This window comes from Taeniopygia guttata, chromosome Z (genome assembly GCF_048771995.1).
Source record: "Taeniopygia guttata chromosome Z, bTaeGut7.mat, whole genome shotgun sequence".
In the NCBI taxonomy this organism is placed as follows: Eukaryota; Metazoa; Chordata; class Aves; order Passeriformes; family Estrildidae; genus Taeniopygia; species Taeniopygia guttata.
In genome coordinates, this window is record NC_133063.1 from 66421266 (window position 1) to 66440212 (window position 18947).

Here is an 18947-nt window from a genome sequence, read left to right on the forward strand (position 1 = left end):
AGAGGAACGCGGGCGGGCGGTGAGGCGGCGGGGGAAGGAGAGGCGCGCTGCGTTCCGGCGGCAGTGCCGACAGGGCGGGCCCAGCGCGGCCCGGGCCGGGGGAAGGTCCGGGGCAGGAGGGCCCGGGGCCGGCACGAATCGCCCCGGGGTACGGAACGCGGCCGCAGGGCCGTGTCCTTGTGCACAGCCACTGCGGGTCGGCGTCTGGCGGCACCCGGCTGGGCTCGGCTTGGGGAATCGCGCCCTTCCCGCTCCCCCGGTCAGCGACTGCGCCGGCACCGCCGGGAGGCGAGCGCGGCTCGCAGGGTGAGGGAGCGGAGCGCACTGAGCCTTTTGCTCTTCGTTGTGAAGCTACTACGAAGCAGAAAGTCACGGGAGCTGGGCAGTGATGTCTACTCAAATAACCAGCAGCATCTAGGAATGCTTTTGACGCTGCTGCTTTTGATGCTTGGGCTATTTGTTGCACTGTTTTTTTTTGGTTTTTTTTCTTTTTGCTGTGCTTAAAAGATCACAATACTTAATATTTTCTATTGTTTCTGACCTAAGTAGGTACTTTGCCCTGCCTTCCTTACTTCTTCAGGATTAAAAAAGCTATTTGCGCTTTGCTCACCAGGAATCAATGCTTTGGAGCTTATCTGAGAGTGAGCGTAAGCTGTAATTTTCTTTATTCTGCTTTAATGTTTCCCGGAGAAATATATTATTTCCATGAAAAATAGTGTTTGTGGGTATGCATTTGTGCTGCATTACATAATGTTAAGGCTTAATAATATTATTATCACTGATCTGACACTGATTCAACTTACAGAGCAATAACCTGAAAAATATTAACCTGATTTCCCATGAAAAAGAATGACGTTTTGTGATTGAGTTATGTCAAAGAAACATGGTTAGCCTATTTCCTATCATTTTATACAATGTTTACTTACCTTGCCAGGGAACAGCTTTAGAGATGGGAGGCAGAATGTTGAGAATTATGGGGAAGTTTTCAGTGAATGCATTGAAGTCATCAAGTTTGTGCAATAAGGTAAGCTTTCCCCCAGTTTTGATACTTCCTCTATGAGCATGGGAAACACTTGTGTTACTCTGAATAAACTTTCTTTAACTGGGGTGTAGGTTTTTGTTTGGGTTTTTTTGTCTTTAACGGTTGGCCTCTGGACAGTGCATACTTTCATGTTGGAACGGGGCTTTAGAATTGGGAATTGAATTTGTAGATTTTGTGTAAATTTTTTGACTGCTTAACTCTTATCATTGTTAAATTATTTACACAAGTAACTAGACGTATTAAAAAATTTTTGGCTATTGAAAAATATTTTGATGATGCCATAAATTTTTACTTAATGTCCCAAATATTGATTGGATCAACTTTGGTTTAAACCTTAATGTGGACATCAACTTCGAGCATCTGCTTTTAATATTTGGTGTTTTGATCTTGTAAAAATACCTGGCAACAATATGTGTTCCTGTAGATTTTTTTTGCCTTATTTTTCTACAGCTGCCAAAAATGTGGATACAAAGTAGCTAGTTGTAACAATAAACATTCTCTATTATTCTTTTTTCTTTCAAGTATATGTATTTCAGAAATACAAAAATAAGAGTTACAGGTGTGACACAGCGAAACTGCAGTCTGAGAAACTACAGTTCTCCACCAGGTATAAGTTTATGTCATTTTCTTTATAGTAAGGATTAATTTAAAACTGAATAAAAATAAAAAATTATTTCTATTTCTGCACACTTTCTGTTTTATTGTGTATTCTTTTGGTCATTCTTTATAGAATTTAATGCATGAAACATAAATAGAGCACTTAGATGACTCAAGGGCTGAAGAGTTTGGTGTTGCTGCTGTTTTTTCAGTAGATTCACAGTATAAAGCCTTTAGGAAACAATAATAAGGAAAGGTACATATTATAAGAAGTCAGGTCAGTTGTGAAGTGTGCTGGAACTCCTCATTAAGGGTTCCTGTAAGATGCTACTTTCATGTGTCTCTGATGAGACAGATGATCTGTAGGTGGTGAAGGAATTTTAGCTTAAATGTTTTTGAATTCTATGTGACCTATCAAAGATGAACTATACTATTTTTTTCCTGAAACACACCTTCAATAGCTTGAATAACTGAATTTGGGTTAGTTTCATAAAAAATTACCTTGACAACTTATTTTACAGCTAAACTGTGTGAGAAAGATATTTTCTTGCAAGACACATTCTTTTAAAACTTCCTAGTCCCATATTTTTTCATCACAGGTCAGCTTGCCTTCTAAACCTGAGAATTATGCTGTATAGCTTTAATGCTTAAAGGAGAAATAACTTTTCAAATCTATTATCTAATCACCAGTTCAGATGAATGTCAGCATTACAGTTGTCTTGAACTGAGGTATGCTTCTGCAGAGTAAGATGATGAACTTTCCTGTGTTGCCTTTTTTCTGTTGTTTCTAAGTTACAGTGGTTTTCTCAACCATTTCTCTTTTTTTGAGGTGGAAAGAGATTTATTTAAAATTATGTACATATCTTTAAACATTTGAGGTGATAGAGATTACAGATTGTCATGACTTGTGGCTCTGAATCTTCTTTTTTAAATAAGATTTTTAGGAGTTTTCTTAAGTATATTTCTGCATTGGGTTCTGTCTGAAAAGTTGTTTCATTTTTTTGTTTGTTTCCAGGTGATGTTAAGTCTCTGCATTCTGTCATTAATCCTCATATATCCAGGTACATCAAGTTAGTTAATTGTTGGAATGTAACTTCAGTCAGAAGAGTTGATGTGATAAAGAATTGTAGGTTGTTGCCATGCCTGTCTGATGTGCATGTTTAATATAAAGTTAGTACTTGCTTACTTGTGACATTTCGATAGAGAGTGCTTGCTGGTGGCACAGAGGTCCTGTGTTGTCCCTTGCTTGCACCATCATAACCAAAACCAGGCTGTTAGGAAGCCCCAAATCCATGGTATTGCCAGGAGGTGAAGGGGGAAGGATGTCTTGGTAACTAGACTGCTACAGTGGGCAGGGCTGTGTGTGCTTTGCTTTCATGGCACATTTGATAAGGGCAAGGCTGAAATTAGGGGCTAAGCTACTAAAGAAGTGCCGTAGGGCTGAAGTTCCCTTGGAGGGGTGCTGAGACTAGGGTGTAGCTGAGGATGAGGTCAAGCCAGCATTAATGGTGAACATGGGGGCTGATCACAAGCCTGTGCTGTGCAAAGCAAGGGAAGAGTTCTGGAAGCTACTGGTGAGGTACTTCAGGAAGGAAGAGTAGGCTGAACTGGATCAAGGTCAGCTTCATGAGAACTTGGGTGTGCTGTATTTCGGGTGTAAAGGGTATATATGCAATAAATTGTTGAGAGCACTAGGTATCAGGGATTGGGATGGACAAGAGAGGGGAGGGACTGTTTCTGTTTGTCAGGAGGGCAGATGGGTGAGCATGATCCCAAGAAGGGACTTTCCATGAAGTGGAGCTTGGAAACCTGTTGCAACACTGTTCAGTACTACTGATTTAAAGAAAATTCACCATCTCAATACTGATATTCTTCAGTATTAGAATGTACACCATATCAGATATGCAGCAGAGAAGCAATACTATTAATCTGGTGTGCTGTTCTCAGGGAATATTCACTGTACAAATAAGAATTATCACAGGCTTAAAAAATTACTGCACTGACTGCGATGTTTTCACTTTATGCAGAATCCGAAACATTGGCATTATGGCCCACATTGATGCAGGAAAAACTACTACAACAGAGAGAATGCTGTATTATTCTGGATACATAAGAACACTTGGAGGTTAGAAATGCTTTTTGTATTTCAGTAGGTTTAAGAAATGTAATAGTGTACAATTACATGCAGTACAGTTGCTGGTGGAATACCTCATGTAGGAGGCAGTTGTTCCAAAGTTGTGCTGCAGTTTAATTGAATTTTAATGCATGTTCCTTTTTGCACTAAGGCAGTTTTACTTTCAGATATCATAGGTTGATATTTTACTTTCAGCATGCTTTGTTTTGTTTAACATTTAATTAGAGGATCTCGTTATTTTACTGGTTGCTAATGGGCCATTCTGGTAAAGCAGTTTGTTGAGTTCTCTTTTGACCTGTGAGGAGAGCAGAGTAAGAAAAAGTATCCACTTCTTTTGAAAGGTATGACACAGAAAGGCTTCTTTGCTACAGCACGTTTAATAGAATTCTTCAAGATTGAAATGGTCACAGCAGCCTCTGTTTGTGTTTCGTTTTGACATTTTAGACTTTATACCCTGTTTTCAACTGTATATGACTGATAGAAGTTGTTCAGCTTGTGAAGCAGTTGAACTTGGGATCCTGCTAATTTAAAAATGTCAACTGCTTTTCTTGTTATTAAAATGTAAGCAAAGCCCAACCTATTACTTGGTGGTTTGTTTGTACTTTACTTTTGATTTAATTACCTTTTGATTACCAAATTTCAAAATGTCAGTCACATTTCATACAGTGAGTGCAGCTAGGTTTTTTAGAGTTATAGTTTGTTCATGATTTTGGGCTTTGTTTAATTTTTAAGATGCTCATGAGGGATTAAGAACAGCACAAAGGTTGTTGGAATTACGTGTTTTGGATTACTTGGAATCACTTGCAGGGCATTTATTCCTAGGAAGGGGAGCCTGGGTAAATAACCTGGCCTTGTAATGTTTTCAAGAAGGTTAATTTTCATAGCTTACACATATATATATGTAAAAGGACTATTTCCAACTCACTCTTGATATCTGTATTCAAAGACAATTTCAGATTTTGAATTGTTAACCTACACAATCCTGCTTTCTGTTGCAGATGTTGATGATGGAGACACGGTGACAGATTTTATGGCACAAGAGCGAGAACGTGGTATTACCATTCAGTCTGCTGCTGTTACATTTGACTGGAAGAACTACAGAATCAATCTGATTGACACCCCAGGTACTGTTCTTTAGTTGCACTCATATTATTAAGGGAGAGAAGGTGAGGTGGAGTGTCACAAAGTGTGTTTGTCTTAAATATAGTGCAAAATTTAACTGGCTTAATTGCATCAATAAAAACGCCTGTACTAAACTCTGTTCAGCTTTGGATAATTATTGCTTACTGATTCCAAATCTAGCTTATATAAAGTGAGCTCAGATGCTTCCACATTAAATTGTTCTCAGTTCTAGACTTGAATTATAATAATCGTGTTTATTTCAAAGATTGATAGGTGTATTTCCCTGCAAGTAAAGAAAAAGTTGTTTTGACTTTATTTGAAAGAAAAAAAAAAAGTTTAAATGTATAGTGACCTACTGATGGTGCCTGCTTGAATTATGGTGGTATAAAAGGAAGATTTTTTTTTTTAGGCCATGTGGATTTTACAGTGGAAGTTGAGCGTTGTTTAAGAGTCCTGGATGGAGCAGTAGCAGTATTTGATGCTTCAGCTGGTGTTGAGGTAAAATCAACTGTTAGATTTTTTTTTTTGTGTAGATTTTTTGTGTGTGTGTGTGTGTGTGTGTGTGTGTGTGTGTGTGTGTGCAGTCTTTCATGGTAAAGGGGAGAGATTTTCTCAAACTCTTTGTGTTTGATTAATCTTTTAGTTCCCCAGGAAAGATTTAATTCTTGTGCCCAATTCAATCTATCACTGTTCCATTATGGTGACCCAGGGACTCTTCACTGAACAGTCCACTGGATTAGAGTGTGGTTCAGCTACCTTGTTCAGAGTCTTATGCAAACAGAAAGATACCTCCTAAGGGGTCCTTAATTGATCTGTTGGTGCCTCAGGAAAGACCCAGGGAGATATGCCAGCAGGGTGAGAGAGACCCTGTGCTTCCATAGCTAGCTGCTGCTAGCAACTGTTAGCACCCTTTACAGACTCAGACTTAAGAGTTTATGGAATAGCACTCCTCATTAATGTAATTGAAAAATCTGACAGGTTAAGGTTTGAAGACTTCTGGTGATAGCATTTGGCTGCAAAAGTGTCTTCAAAGCAATATGCTAACGAGCTCTACTAACTACTAGCTTGAGGTAGTCATTCAGCATGGATAGAGTACAGTTCTTACCCAACAGATGTCGCTGTGGGAATGAAGACAAGTTCAGCCTGTTGTCTGATCCCAGAAGTTCCCAGGGGTCTCTAACTTCTCCCCATTTTTAATTTACCTTAATACTATTTTTGTGTTTAGGTGGAGCTTCAGTGACTGTAATCATGCATCATATTCAGTGGGGGTGGTCGTGCCTTCTAGCTGGGTAATGTCAGTGTTACCCAGGGTCACCTTTAAGACAGAGGTGTATGTCTGTGATCTTGCCATGGTTCCTGGTTCAACAGCAAGAAATCGTATTTTTTTTCTCCTTTGGTTGACAGCTGTTATGTGGCTTACCAGCTATAAGGTACCACGGATTTCCCCCTCTTCCAAGGATTTAAACAGAACCTGGACACAGTGTCTTCACTCTGCTCAGCATGTATTGTGTGTGGGAAGTGGGGCATGCTGACCACATCCTATCTGGGGAATAGCAGCTGCATCTCACCCTGTAGTTTCCACAGTAAAAAATTCTGTTAGAGGGTGAATGTGCCTTCACAGTTTTCTCTGATTTTATCTCCAGTCACTCAGTTATTTTCCCGCAGCATTTAATGACTTTAATCAGACTGAAATAATGTATAGAGATTTTTCTCTGTATTCTCTCTTTCAATGCTTTTATAAAATTTCAGCTTCAGGAAGCTGAGCATTTAATTTCAAATCCTGTAGAGCAGAGGAATTTCCATGGTAATAAGCAGCAAGTAAGTGTGATTATCATTATAAGTTTGGGATGGTTTTGTTGTTTTGTTGCTGTCTTCGCAAATTGAATTAAATTAATACAGGCCAGTTTCTCATTTTCACATTTCATGTAGAAAATAGGTAATTTTCAAGGAGGTTTTCTCCCTCCCCAGTGGCCTTCTTAACAGAGTGCAGAAAAGGTGGAGGCAAGCTAGAACTGGACTTTTTATAGCATGAGATGTTTCAGTAGTTCAATCCTATAGAAAAGTTACATGTGAAATCCCTCTTGCATGGGACATACGTTTTTCCTAGATGAGGGATGAGAGAACTCTTAGTCACTGTAAGTCATATTACTTAACTTGCTACTGGAAAGCATTTAGGTGCCATTAAATATGAGCCTGAACTGAGTAATAGCCTCCACCCTCAAAACCAAAACCATTAGATATGCTTGTTTTTTTCTGAAACTCTGTAGCAAAATCTTGCATTATTCTATGTAGTGGTCAGAGACTATTAATGAATCTAAACGGACTTTTTTTCCAAATGCCTCTTCTAATTTTCAAATAAAAATACATATGATAAATGGCTCAGCAGTGCACAAATTACTGTTAAAACCTGTCATGGTTTGACACTGGCACAATGCCAGCGCCCCCATGAAAATGCAGCCTTGAATGCTGTGAAATGTGATCGAGAACAGAGCAAAGCAGGCCAAGCTTAATAACAATGGAAAAAAAACTTTATTAAGCTACTACTACTATACTACTATAAAGGAAAAAAAAGAAAGGAAAACACACTCATAAATCCAAAATGAAAACCTTTCAAAACATTCCACCTCCCACCACCCAACTCCAACAAACCACGGTGAGACGCATTTGGACCCTTAATCAAGTATTCACCCTTCAGTATAATCAATACTGAGTCCATCAGGGGAGAGAGGAGTCTCCCTTGCACCATAGACCCCCAAGAAACACAGCTGCCACATCCTGTGTTTCCATGTCACACATGGCACCGCCTGGAGAATAAGTTTGCCATGGTGACCCTCTCCTTTCCATGCACAGTACTCTCACCACCAATGCATGGATGGACAGACTGCTTTTAGGATTTTTCCTTTCAAGGACGCTCTGCCAAGAGGGGAGAAAACAACAATTCGCATTTTAGTTTTGGATTTATGTGTGTGTTTTCCTTTCTTTTTTTTTTCCTTTATAGTAGTAGTAGCTTAATAAAGTGGGGTTTTTTTCCCTTGTTATTAAGCTTGGGCCTGCTTTGCTCTGTTCCCAATCGCATTTCTCAGCATTCAATTGAGAGGTTGCATTTTCATGGGAGTGCTGGCATTGTGCCAGTGTCAAACCATGACAAAACCACGGTAGTTTTTTTGTTGTATGTGTAGCCACAGAAATGCTTGCCTGTGTGTGCCTAAGTAATTTGGCAATAAAGCATAAAGTCACTACATTCACTACATTACAGAGTTTTCCCCATATATGCCTCCCATAGTGCTTAGTTTCTCTTCACATTCCCTTGCCGCTATGGCTGCATGCCCTTAGTGCACAAAAGGAAATGACAACAGCTGAGAGACAAGATAAGACAAAGCTGCTTATGGAGTTGATCTGCGATGGCAGCTATGGGATTGTCACAATACACAGCACAGTTCCCTTCTCGACTCTGAACTCAGACCGTCAGTGGTGTTGGGAAGCATATAGTTAGCTCTTGACACTAATGTTTCCATTTTGTCTTTTTCTTTAGGCACAAACTCTGACAGTCTGGAGACAAGCAGACAAACACCAGATACCACGGATTTGCTTTTTAAACAAGATGGACAAAACCAATGCAAGGTATTTAGGCAGTTATCTTAATCATTGCTAAAAAGCTTATAAGCGAATGTCTGGCATTTTCTGTTAAGCATAGAGCAACCTAATTATGTTAATACTTACGTTAATGCTATATACTTCTTTGGTTATGCAAATACATATTTCTGTATAATTCCAGGAATAATTTTTGCAGTAAATAGGGAGTGGTGAGCCTATCATACTAATATCACATCGTTTTGTTTAACTGAGTATCTGTTCTTTTTCTGTAGTTTTACATATGCCGTTGAGAGCATCAAACAGAAGCTGAAGACAGAACCTTTACTGTTACAGGTAAGCTTAGAAATTAAATGCTTGTTTCCTTTTGAGTGGAACTCTTTCATATTTTTTTTGCATGTGTCTAAAGTCTCTGATTTGCAGCTGCCTATTGGGGAAGCGAGGACCTTCAGAGGACTGGTTGATGTTGTGACTAAGGAGCAAATAATTTGGAAACCTACTTCTGATCCGGATGATGGAAAAAAATTTGAGCGAAAGCTGCTGCTGGAGACTGATGATCCAAACCTATTCCAAGAAGTCCAGGATGCAAGAAATACCTTAATAGAACAAGTAAAGTTTTAAAGTAAATACATAATATATTTAAAGCCATTACTCAGAGCAGTAGGAAAAATAGGCTGAAAGGGACCTTTGGAGATGTCTGGTTAAGTGATTTGCTTAAAGCAGGGCTGACTTCAGCATTAGGTTGACTTGTTCAGGCTTGTTCAGTTGAGTTTTCAAGTCAAAGGATGATGATTCTCTGTAGGCAGCTTGTCCCAGTGCTTGACCATAATTTCTTTATGTCCAGTGGGATTTTACTGTGGTGCAAGGTGGGACAGCCATGCTGGTGCTTTCCTTCTGTACCTCTGAGGAGAATCTGGTTCTGTTTTCCCTGAAGTAAGGCCACTACCACTATTTCAAATAGTAAGAGACAGTATTTGCATCCTGGTTGAGCTTCTCCAAGCCAGACAAACCCATCTCTCTGGGCCTTCAGCTGCACTCCAGCCCCATTAGTGGTTTTCTAATTCCTATGATTTATCAGTCTCTTTTGTGCTGGGGAAGCTAAAAGCAGACGGTGTTTGTACTGTCTTAGAAGCCAAAATATCTTTGGTACATTCACATGAAAGATGATAGGTGTGACTTGAAACCTGCAGCGTATCCATACTCTTCTGAAGTGACAGCTAGAAGCTGGATGGGATGTTGCAGCCTGGTCAAAATGGCAACAAGTGCTGTGTTTGAAGCAGCTCAATCCAATCATAAATCAGTCCTTTTTGTTGGAAGGGCTGCCTTACATACAACTTTGAATAACATTGTGCAAGTGTGTAAACAGATGATGGTAGCATTCAGTTTCCTTTGAAATTGGAGAGATCTGTTTTATATTGCACTGAATTCAGTAAACATATACACAATCCGTTTTCAAAACTTAGTAGGTTTTAAATGGCAGTGGTAATACCCAACCTTTTATCTTAAGAAATGTTGTCAGATAGAAAGGTTTGTAAGAACAGTGTTGGTTTTTTTCCCCTTTGTTTTCTGAGCCCTTCCTGAAGGAGGAAGGGGTGGACTAGTACTGTGTGATAATTGAGATATCCTTGTGTTTGTAAAATATGTTTCAAAATGCTTTCTATGCTGTTAATATTCCTTATCAGAAACCCTGTAAAATGTAGCATTTTGAGTACTGGCCCTTTCGCACACTTTACGTTCACTTAATTAAATGAACTATTTCCTTTATCTCTCATGTTTTAACTATTAATTTGATAAGACTTCTAATTGTTTATTAAGGGTTTATTTCAGAATTTGGCCAGTTGGTGGTGTAACCAATAGAGGGGGCAAAGTGCTTTCCTGTGCTTGGGTGTTCTGAGTCTGTGACAGTGCAGGGACATATGTTAGACATTTAAGGAGTTAGTTATATGTCAAGCTAACTGGTACAATTTGAAAACGGAGACCTTGGACCTACAAACCCTTGACATGAAGAAGGCCAAAATGCCATGATGCTTGTCTGTTTTTTCCAGCTCAGTATCTGTTGGCTTGTAAAGTTTGCTTACTGCTTACTTCAAGCTTCCCTGTGTTCGCAGGACTGAAATACATGAGTTAAACCCTTCATGGCTGTCACTGTATGGCTGAAGGTTTTTTTCCATTTCATAGAGAAGTACAAGCATTCTCTCTCCCATTGATGTTTTGCTTGACAGCAGTTTTATAAGTGTGTTTTTTCCCCCATCCTTTCTTGAATCCTTCATTTCCAAGATTTTATATGATCTGAGTTTATAATTGCTTATGTCTTTAAAGTCTTTGTTTCTGCTTTGTTTAGCTATATATTCTAAGTAAGCAGGATATGTAACTTTTTTGTGAAATTACTGTATGCCGAATGATAAGGAACTATTCTGTTGAAGGTTGCAGATCTGGATGATGAATTTGCTGAACTGGTTCTTGGAGAAAATAGCGAAAATTTTGACTTAATACCAGCCGACAAGGTATTTTTTGCATTTACAAGTGCTTACTAGCTCTTATTGCAAGGGTTTGGGTTATTCTTCCTTTCACACATGCAAATTTTGATTTTGCAGATTTTTCACTAAAATGAGATCACACCATCTTATGCAGTAAATTAACAGTACTGTGGATTTAGAACAATATATTCTTCAGAGTTAGTAGGAATTGTATGAAGATATGCTATGATTCTTAGGTATCTAGGCATAATTTTAAAAGTTGGGTACATATATTCAGGAAGGTGGGGTTTTCTTTTTTTGAAAGTTAGACTGCTACAAAAGAGTTTAGGGAGAGGTGAATGGAACTTTCAGGTAGAGTCAGTGCAGTTTGTGACTGAGCTGCTGATTCTCACTAACAAAAATAGCATCTCAGCTACTTTGAAATGGTTGACTCTTTAGACACTGCATGTTGAAAGCAGTGAGTTACAACATACTGAATTCAAAGGACTGTTATAACAAGAACAGCAGCAGATTTGTGTGAAATGTTTAGCAATCTTAAAACCAGTGTCTTCTGTTTTAGCATCTAAATGTTTGGGTTTATGGTTTGGAGCTTGCTGAAAGCAGTGAAAGGATTTTGGACGAGTGATGTTGTATTTACAAACATACTTTTCAGCTTTTTGGAGATTGGTTAGCATTGTCTAATAGCTGGAGTGTAACTAAATTGTAGATCATATATTAACATAAAATAATTTTTTTTTTGCAGTTGCAGTCTGCTATCCGCAGAATCACACTGGCTCGGAAGGCTGTCCCTGTCCTCTGTGGCAGTGCACTGAAGAACAAAGGGGTGCAGCCATTACTGGATGCTATTACTCTGTACTTGCCTGCCCCTAATGAGCGTTCATATGAGTTTCTGTAAGTACAGGTAGAAAAGGAGATTCAGAAAAAAAGAAAGAAAAATAAGTAGGAACACACAAAAGGAGAATATTAAAGCATTCATGTTTTTAAAATATATTTACCTTCTTTAGGTATTAAATAATAGTAGACATGTGTGGACAGAAAAATACACTTTAGTACTGAACCTGCTTTGGTCAGTTCTACTGGAATTGGATGCATTTATCTCGAACTGTCAAACTTGCACTTTGGAGTTCTTAAGTCTTTTTTTAATCTGAGGACATTGTCATTTTACAAAAATGTGATCTAAGAATCCTCTTTAGTATTGTCTGAATCACATAACATCTTACATGTCCTATTGGAGGTGGAACTGCTTAGATGATTATTTTTTATTACAAATTATGTTTTTTGAAAATCTGCCTCATTGCAGTAAGAAGCATATCACCTCTTAAATTAGTGAAAATTTAGGTAAATGTGAGTATGAGTGGATTAATCCTACAAGTATGCTTTTTGTTGTGCTTTTTATTTTGCAGACAGTGGTACAAGGATGACCTGGTTGCCCTGGCATTCAAAGTTCTTCATGATAAATGTCGTGGACCACTAGTTTTTGTTCGTGTTTACTCAGGTTCATTGAAACCTCAGTCAGCTGTATATAATATTAACAAAAGTTGCACGTGAGTAAGATAGAGGTGTGGTTCAGTGTAATATTGGAATGCCTGTTAAAAGTCCTGAATAACAGAGAATTTAATTTTCAGGGAGAGAATGAGCCGTCTGCTCCTGCCTTTTGCTGATCAGCAAATTGAAATACCATCCCTAATGCCCGGCAACATTGCTCTGACCGTTGGGTTAAAACAGGTAATGAAAAGTACGGATATTGTAAAGGTGCTTGTTTTACTAGTGTGCTTTCTACTTCTATGATACTGTATCTCTGATGTGTTCTTGATTATGGCGACATATGTAAACTTGCTTTATTTGAAGGACGTATAGGTGTACTTCCTCCTAAAATTAAATGCCACAGTCTACAAATATCAGTAACTGACCTGGAAACTGCAGTGCTGATTGGAAAGGACTGAAAGTTAAAGGTGCATTTGGTTAGGGTTGGGCTCGTATTAATACTGTAACTCTTAAAATACAGTGTAATGTCACAAAGAGATCTCCTGTGGGGAAGGGGAATGATGGTCTGAATCAGTTACTCAAAAACAACAGTTTCAAGTTCAAATAAATGTGTTTTGTGCTTGATTCTATTAGTTTAATAATTTCTTACTGTCTGAATAGGCTGCATTAATGTAATTTACACAGATTTTCTAAAACGTTACCAGCTTTGGCATACATTTTGAGTTTGAGGTTGGTTTTTATTTCACCTAATTTCTTGTGTTGATCCTTAGAGTGCCACTGGAGATACCATAGTGTCATCAAAGGCTTCAGCTGTTGCTGCAGCACGCCGAGCTGGAAGGGATGCTGGGGAAAAGAAGAGGTCTGTGAGTGGTGTAGACAGTCTTCTGCTGGCAGGTGTTGAGATCCCTGAGCCTGTCTTCTTCTGTACCATTGAACCACCTTCAATGGCCAGGCAACAAGGTACAATGCAGCCACCTAATTGGATGAGCGAGTATTACAAACTTAACAGCCAGTGATTTAGTATAGTTCTTTCTGGTGTTTATACTGAGGGTATACTTCAGATCATGATTGTCCATATCCTTTGCTATTACTGTGTCAAGCAGTAGTGGTACTACTATTTTGCTAGATTTTGTGTCTAGAAAAGTAGTAGTTCTTCAGTTAGAAATAGAAGGATGGAGGTACTTATTCTGAGTTTTGCTGCAGTTACAGTGGTAGGTTGCACATAGTGTCCCAACTAAAAATAACCTTGAAATGTGTTTTTTTTTTCCAGCTGGCACTCTCAGTTTTACTCTATGAAGTCTTTATGTACCAAGAATGCTCTGTGTCTAGTTAGGGTTCATCCTTGCATCCTTACAGTCCTGTAAATCTTACTGTCTTTTCCAACAGCACATGTACCAGATGGCTTGGTAATAGTACTCTTTTTGGAAATACCCTTTGAATTCTGTATCTTTGTTCTTACAAAGCTGAGCTTGCTTGGTGGTGAAGAGGAGGAGTATAAGTACCAGTGTACTGTGACAGAATGCAGTAAGGTAGAAAACAGCTTTGTAGCAACATGTCTGCATGTCTGCAGGCTGAGCCACTGGGTTATAAGGTGTTACTGATTTTGTGGTATTTGGATGTTTTAGTTTGCATTTGTTGTTTTTTTCCCCCAAAGACTGTCAAGTATGATGAATGCAGTCTTGGTTCTTGGTTCATCATTCTGCTGCTTTCCACAGTTAAGATAATGGGGAATCAGAAAAAAACCAAAACCCGGTATAAAAAACGATGTACATTTTCATTTGGACCATTTCATATCAAACTCATCTTTAAGTACTTAAGTAAATTATGTAACAGTTGACATTTTTCTTATCATTTATTTACTGGCTTCATTAATAATTTGTAGGTTCCAGTCTGTCTTCATAGAAATACAAAATATCACTCTGAAAATACTATGCATAATAATTAAATTCAAGCACTCTGTATCACAGTTAATTTGTGGGATAAAATCAGAAGTTGCTGGTTACTTGCAATTTGACCTGACTTTTTTTTTGCCAAAATCTATGCTCCTCTAGGATTCTTTTGCTTGTTTTGAGGAAAGTGATATTTAGGCACTTATTCTTACCTTCAAATTACTGAATTTGCTTCAGATAAAATATTTGATATTTCTGTACAGACTTGGATAATGCATTGAGCTGCCTTCAGCGTGAAGATCCAAGTTTAAAAGTAAAGCCAGATCCTGACACAGGACAAGTAAGATGAATCTTCTATTGCTCATCTTATAACATTATTTTATAACATCAAGACCACACTTTTGTTAGCTCATTTGCATATTGAAATTTTCTTTAATAAAAAGGACTTTCTGAATGTTCTTATGATACATGTAGGAAACTAAAATGGAGTCTTGGGCACTTGTGCTTTACAGAACAGAGGAAGTAATCCCATACTCTGCATGTTTTTTACAATTCTGTATTTAAAAAGGTTTGAATTACATAGTCTTTAAGGTGAGGTAAAATTATCTTTTTTATGATGAGCAAAGTACTGGTAACAACACTCTCACTTAAATTATATTTATGTTAGATGGCTTAGAGCAATGTCTGTGGTCCTTAGATTTTTAAGTATTACAGCTGTTAGAATTAGAAGCATCTTTAAGAGACAATTTGGAGAATGCAAATCATTGCTTAAAGAATTTGTAATAAAACCTGAGTTTTCCATGTTTTTCCACTTCTCTCTTAATGATCTCACCAGACTATCCTCTGTGGCATGGGAGAATTACACATAGAAATTATTCATGACCGAATCAAACGTGAATATGGAATTGAGACTTATTTGGGACCTCTTCAGATAGCATACCGAGAAACCATCTTAAATGCTGCCCAAGCTACAGGTAAAATGAGTGAATGCAAGGAACATCTTGTTTCTGTTTCTGCAGCTTGATTTACTTTAAACAATACATGAGAGGCTTTCAGATGAATTTTATGTGGTTTTTTTTCCCTCCCCTGCAGATATATTGGACAAAACAGTAGGTGATAAACGACACTGTGTAACTGCAGAGATAGAGGTAAGACCCACATCAGGAGAAGGAGCAACAACAAAACCCATCATCAGCTATGCTGAGAATGTCAGTGAAGTACTACCCAAAGAACTCCAAGGAGCTATAGAAAACGGAATCACAAATTCATGCATTCAAGGTAATGTTATGTCAGCTATACTGGTCTAACAGTTTTGTAAGAAGCAATTTTTTGGAAGGAAAAACTGCTTGGTAGCATGAATAAAAGATAGTATATAGTATATATACGTACAACTAATGTATATGTAAGGTACGAAGGAAAATTACAAAAACTACAAAAATTGCCAAACATCTTTTTCTCTATGCCTGAAATGGAAGTCAGCGTGCCTTTGGTTTGCTTTTAAGGTTGTTGTCTTCTCAGTCACTCAACAGTGAGCTTGGAGCTCTTTTGGTTTATTTTTTAATGTGGTATAAGAGATAAGGCATTTACTTCATGACATCATGTAAACCATAGTGATCTAACAGAAATGGTTTTATAGGCCAGCATGTATTACACTTCTGTTACTGTTACTAATGCGTATTTTTGATTTTCAAATATGTTAAATCCATCAGTTTTCAGTAAAAAGCTTTAAGTAATTGGGAAGTCTGTTTTCTAAAGGATTAAAGTGCCCTTGAATAAATTAAAAGTGTCCTTGACTTTTAATTAAAAATAGGAAGTCTTAAGTAACTTGTGGGCAAAAAACTGCCTTATAGTAAAATCAATAGGTTGTGGATTAACAAAGGAGAATTTAACAACCAGCATGAAGTGATTTTTCAAATTTGTTCAGAGGAATTTGAAAACATCTCTCGTCTTTGGCTGTGGAATGTGTTAACTATGTGCTTTCTTTATGCTTCTTGAAGAAACTTCAGCACTATACTGTCTCCATCCTAAAACTGATGCCATTAAGTGCTTTAAAATAAAAATACCTGGCCATGTTCTCTGTTAAAAAAAAAGTGATGTTTCTTTTCTCAGATATGGTTTAGGCATCATCTCTAGTTTAATGCCGTTGGGTCTGGTTGAGAGTCCTGGGTTGGAGGTAATCTGCCTAGGACACTAGTTTATCCTTTATGGAATTGAGTTACCCCAGGAGTTTTGGTTATATGTTAGTATCAGGCACTGCTGTGATTATATTGTATTCAAAAGGAAAATATAGAAAATATTCTGGCTTGTGGTTAAACAGAAGTTTTCCCTACTTTTTCAAATGATGTCTTGTTCAAGAGACTAGTTTTAGATAATACAATGTATTTAAAAATAACTTCTTGGTAATGGTTGTCTGGGTGAGTAAATTTGGGAGTCTCTGGTGAGAATTATCTGTGCTTATGATGAAGACAGTAAGAAAGTACGAGTCTGCATTCCTTTGTTCCTTTGTCTCTTTTGATAAAGTTAGGTAATGACAAAACCTCTAAATGAGGAACATGACCAGTAGCCACACCCTTGGGGAGAGGACAGGAAAGGAAAGAGCAAAGTGAGAAACAAGTTAATTCTGAGAAATTTTTGCATGTGTCTTAATATCCTGAAAACAAATGAGCTTGTTTTTTTTTTTTCCCTTTTATCTCTTCTTCATGGCCCTACCCAGGACCTCTGCTTGGATTCCCAGTTCAAGATATAGATGTGACAGTGCAATCACTGACAGTGCACCCAGACACCTCGCATACAATGATATCAGCCTGTGTTTCTCGCTGTGTGCAAAAGGTACTGTGAAACTGTAAGCTGCTGGAAACACAGTAGCATGATCTACTGCTGGGAAAATATATGTATATCAGAATCTGGTCATTGTTCCTCTTTGCATGCCCTCGTAATGCCCTTGCTGGGGAATTTACACCTTTTGCAAGTAGAGTTTGAGTCACCTTCAGTGACACAAGTAAGTACTTTTCAAAAAAGTACATCATCAGCTGACTTCCTTCTATTCTATGTAGGCTTTGAAAAAAGCTGGTATACAAATACTGGAGCCCCTGATGAATTTAGAAATCACAGTAAGTGAAGATCATCTCAGTGCAGCACTTGCTGATCTTGCACAGCGGAGAGGTAATATTCAGGAAATCCAGTCTCGTCAAGATAACAGAGTTGTGGTTGCTGCTGTTCCACTAGCAGAAATGATGGTATGTGATTACCTTACCAATGATAAAACTGATATTTTTCATAGGCTTTAAGATATTTGGCTTCAGTTTACTTTTCCTTAGTTATGGATAAGTAAATTTAGAATGGATTTTTAAAATTGTAATTACTGAAGGTCAGAAGGAAGTGTCCACATATTGAGTAGCTTTTTTATGCTAAATTCAGATTGCTAAACCAGCATGTATTCAGCTGTAAGCTAGAGAACTAGTAAATACTACTAAAATAGGTTTTATGGAGAACAGTTTTTAAAAAAGATTATTGACTCTTGCATGTGTTGCAATTCTAATTCAGTAATATTGGAAAGTTAACTTACTAGTACACTGCAGTATACTTCTGACACTCTTTTTTTCTCTCTCTGTGGTCTAAGCAGCTTCTTATGCTAACTTATCTTTCCCTTATCCTAACTTGAGTGATGTGTGTTCTCCGTTTTGTCCAGGGCTACTCGACAGTTTTGCGTTCTCTAACATCGGGCTCAGCAACCTTCACATTGGAGCTTGCCAGTTATCAAGCCCTGAGCAGTCAAGAGCAAAGTGCACTTCTTCAGAGGAGGATGGGGTTGGTGTGAGAAAACAAGGTTTTCTATCCCCGTTAAATATTTAAGTGTGTGCGCCAGTGTGTTTGTCTGGGACCAGCTGGTGATGGCAAATAATGAGTTAGCAGCTGTATACACAGACTGCTTTTAACTGTCCAGGGAGGAAGGTTCAAGAGGCTCTGCTCTGCTGGCATAACCTCGTGATTGCAAAGCAGGGATACAACCAACCACAAGTTGTTGCTTTGCAAATTCTTATCTTGCAGACATGTGTAATGAGAAGTGATGCAAATCGTCTTCACAGAAATGAGCACTAAGTCCACCTTAATGTGCCACTGGGACTGTTTTCCTAATCTAGTAAATAAAGTTTGTGGAAGTTTTGTTTATCACTGAAATAACTTTACAGTTTTGGCACTTTGTGTCTTGATTTGTTTTCAGCTGTACAAAAAATATGGTTAAGAAGCATTTTACATTGTACAACTTACAAGTATTACTTCTACTGGTAGAAACCCTTTATGAACTAGAGTTCAGGACTGGGTGTAATTTCTACCTGAGTTTACCAAGTAAGTTTAACGGATACTTCCGCAAATCAGGTAAGATCGGTGCAAAAAAAATGCAAGAAAGGCAGTTTTCCCAGGACTAATTCCTACCTACCACCCTGCAGTATGTTGAGTATGGATTTGTTTGTTTGTTTACCTTTTGAAATTAGTGAATTAAGCTGTGATGGTTCTAATTTGCTATAGGTTGCAATGATCTGGTTACCTAGAAAAAGGGTAAGTGATACTTTGAAATAAAAAAGATAGTTTGCTCTGAATTTAAATAATGTCTT

At 38.0% G+C, this 18947-nt stretch overlaps 1 protein-coding gene across 5 annotated transcripts; it reads left to right on the forward strand.

Moving 5' to 3' along the window:
- The first annotated feature begins 63 nt into the window (after positions 1 to 63).
- GFM2 (GTP dependent ribosome recycling factor mitochondrial 2) lies at positions 64 to 18941 on the forward strand. Of its 5 annotated transcripts, none has more exons than XM_030258561.4 (22): positions 72 to 306; positions 547 to 647; positions 935 to 1024; positions 1565 to 1649; positions 2655 to 2700; positions 3667 to 3764; positions 4772 to 4897; positions 5305 to 5393; positions 8428 to 8516; positions 8762 to 8822; positions 8910 to 9095; positions 10910 to 10990; positions 11706 to 11854; positions 12367 to 12507; positions 12589 to 12688; positions 13219 to 13408; positions 14601 to 14677; positions 15173 to 15311; positions 15430 to 15615; positions 17051 to 17166; positions 17391 to 17573; positions 18026 to 18941. In XM_030258561.4, the coding sequence occupies exons 3-22, from the start codon at positions 950 to 952 to the stop codon at positions 18152 to 18154; spliced, it is 2346 nt and encodes a 781-aa protein (XP_030114421.4). In that variant the 5' UTR covers positions 72 to 306; positions 547 to 647; positions 935 to 949; the 3' UTR covers positions 18155 to 18941. The 5 variants fall into 5 exon arrangements, with proteins under 5 accessions (XP_030114422.4, XP_030114421.4, XP_012433216.4 ...); XM_012577762.5 differs by having other exon boundaries at positions 550 to 647; XM_030258562.4 differs by lacking the exon at positions 547 to 647 and having other exon boundaries at positions 64 to 306.
- The last annotated feature ends 6 nt before the right edge of the window (positions 18942 to 18947 follow it).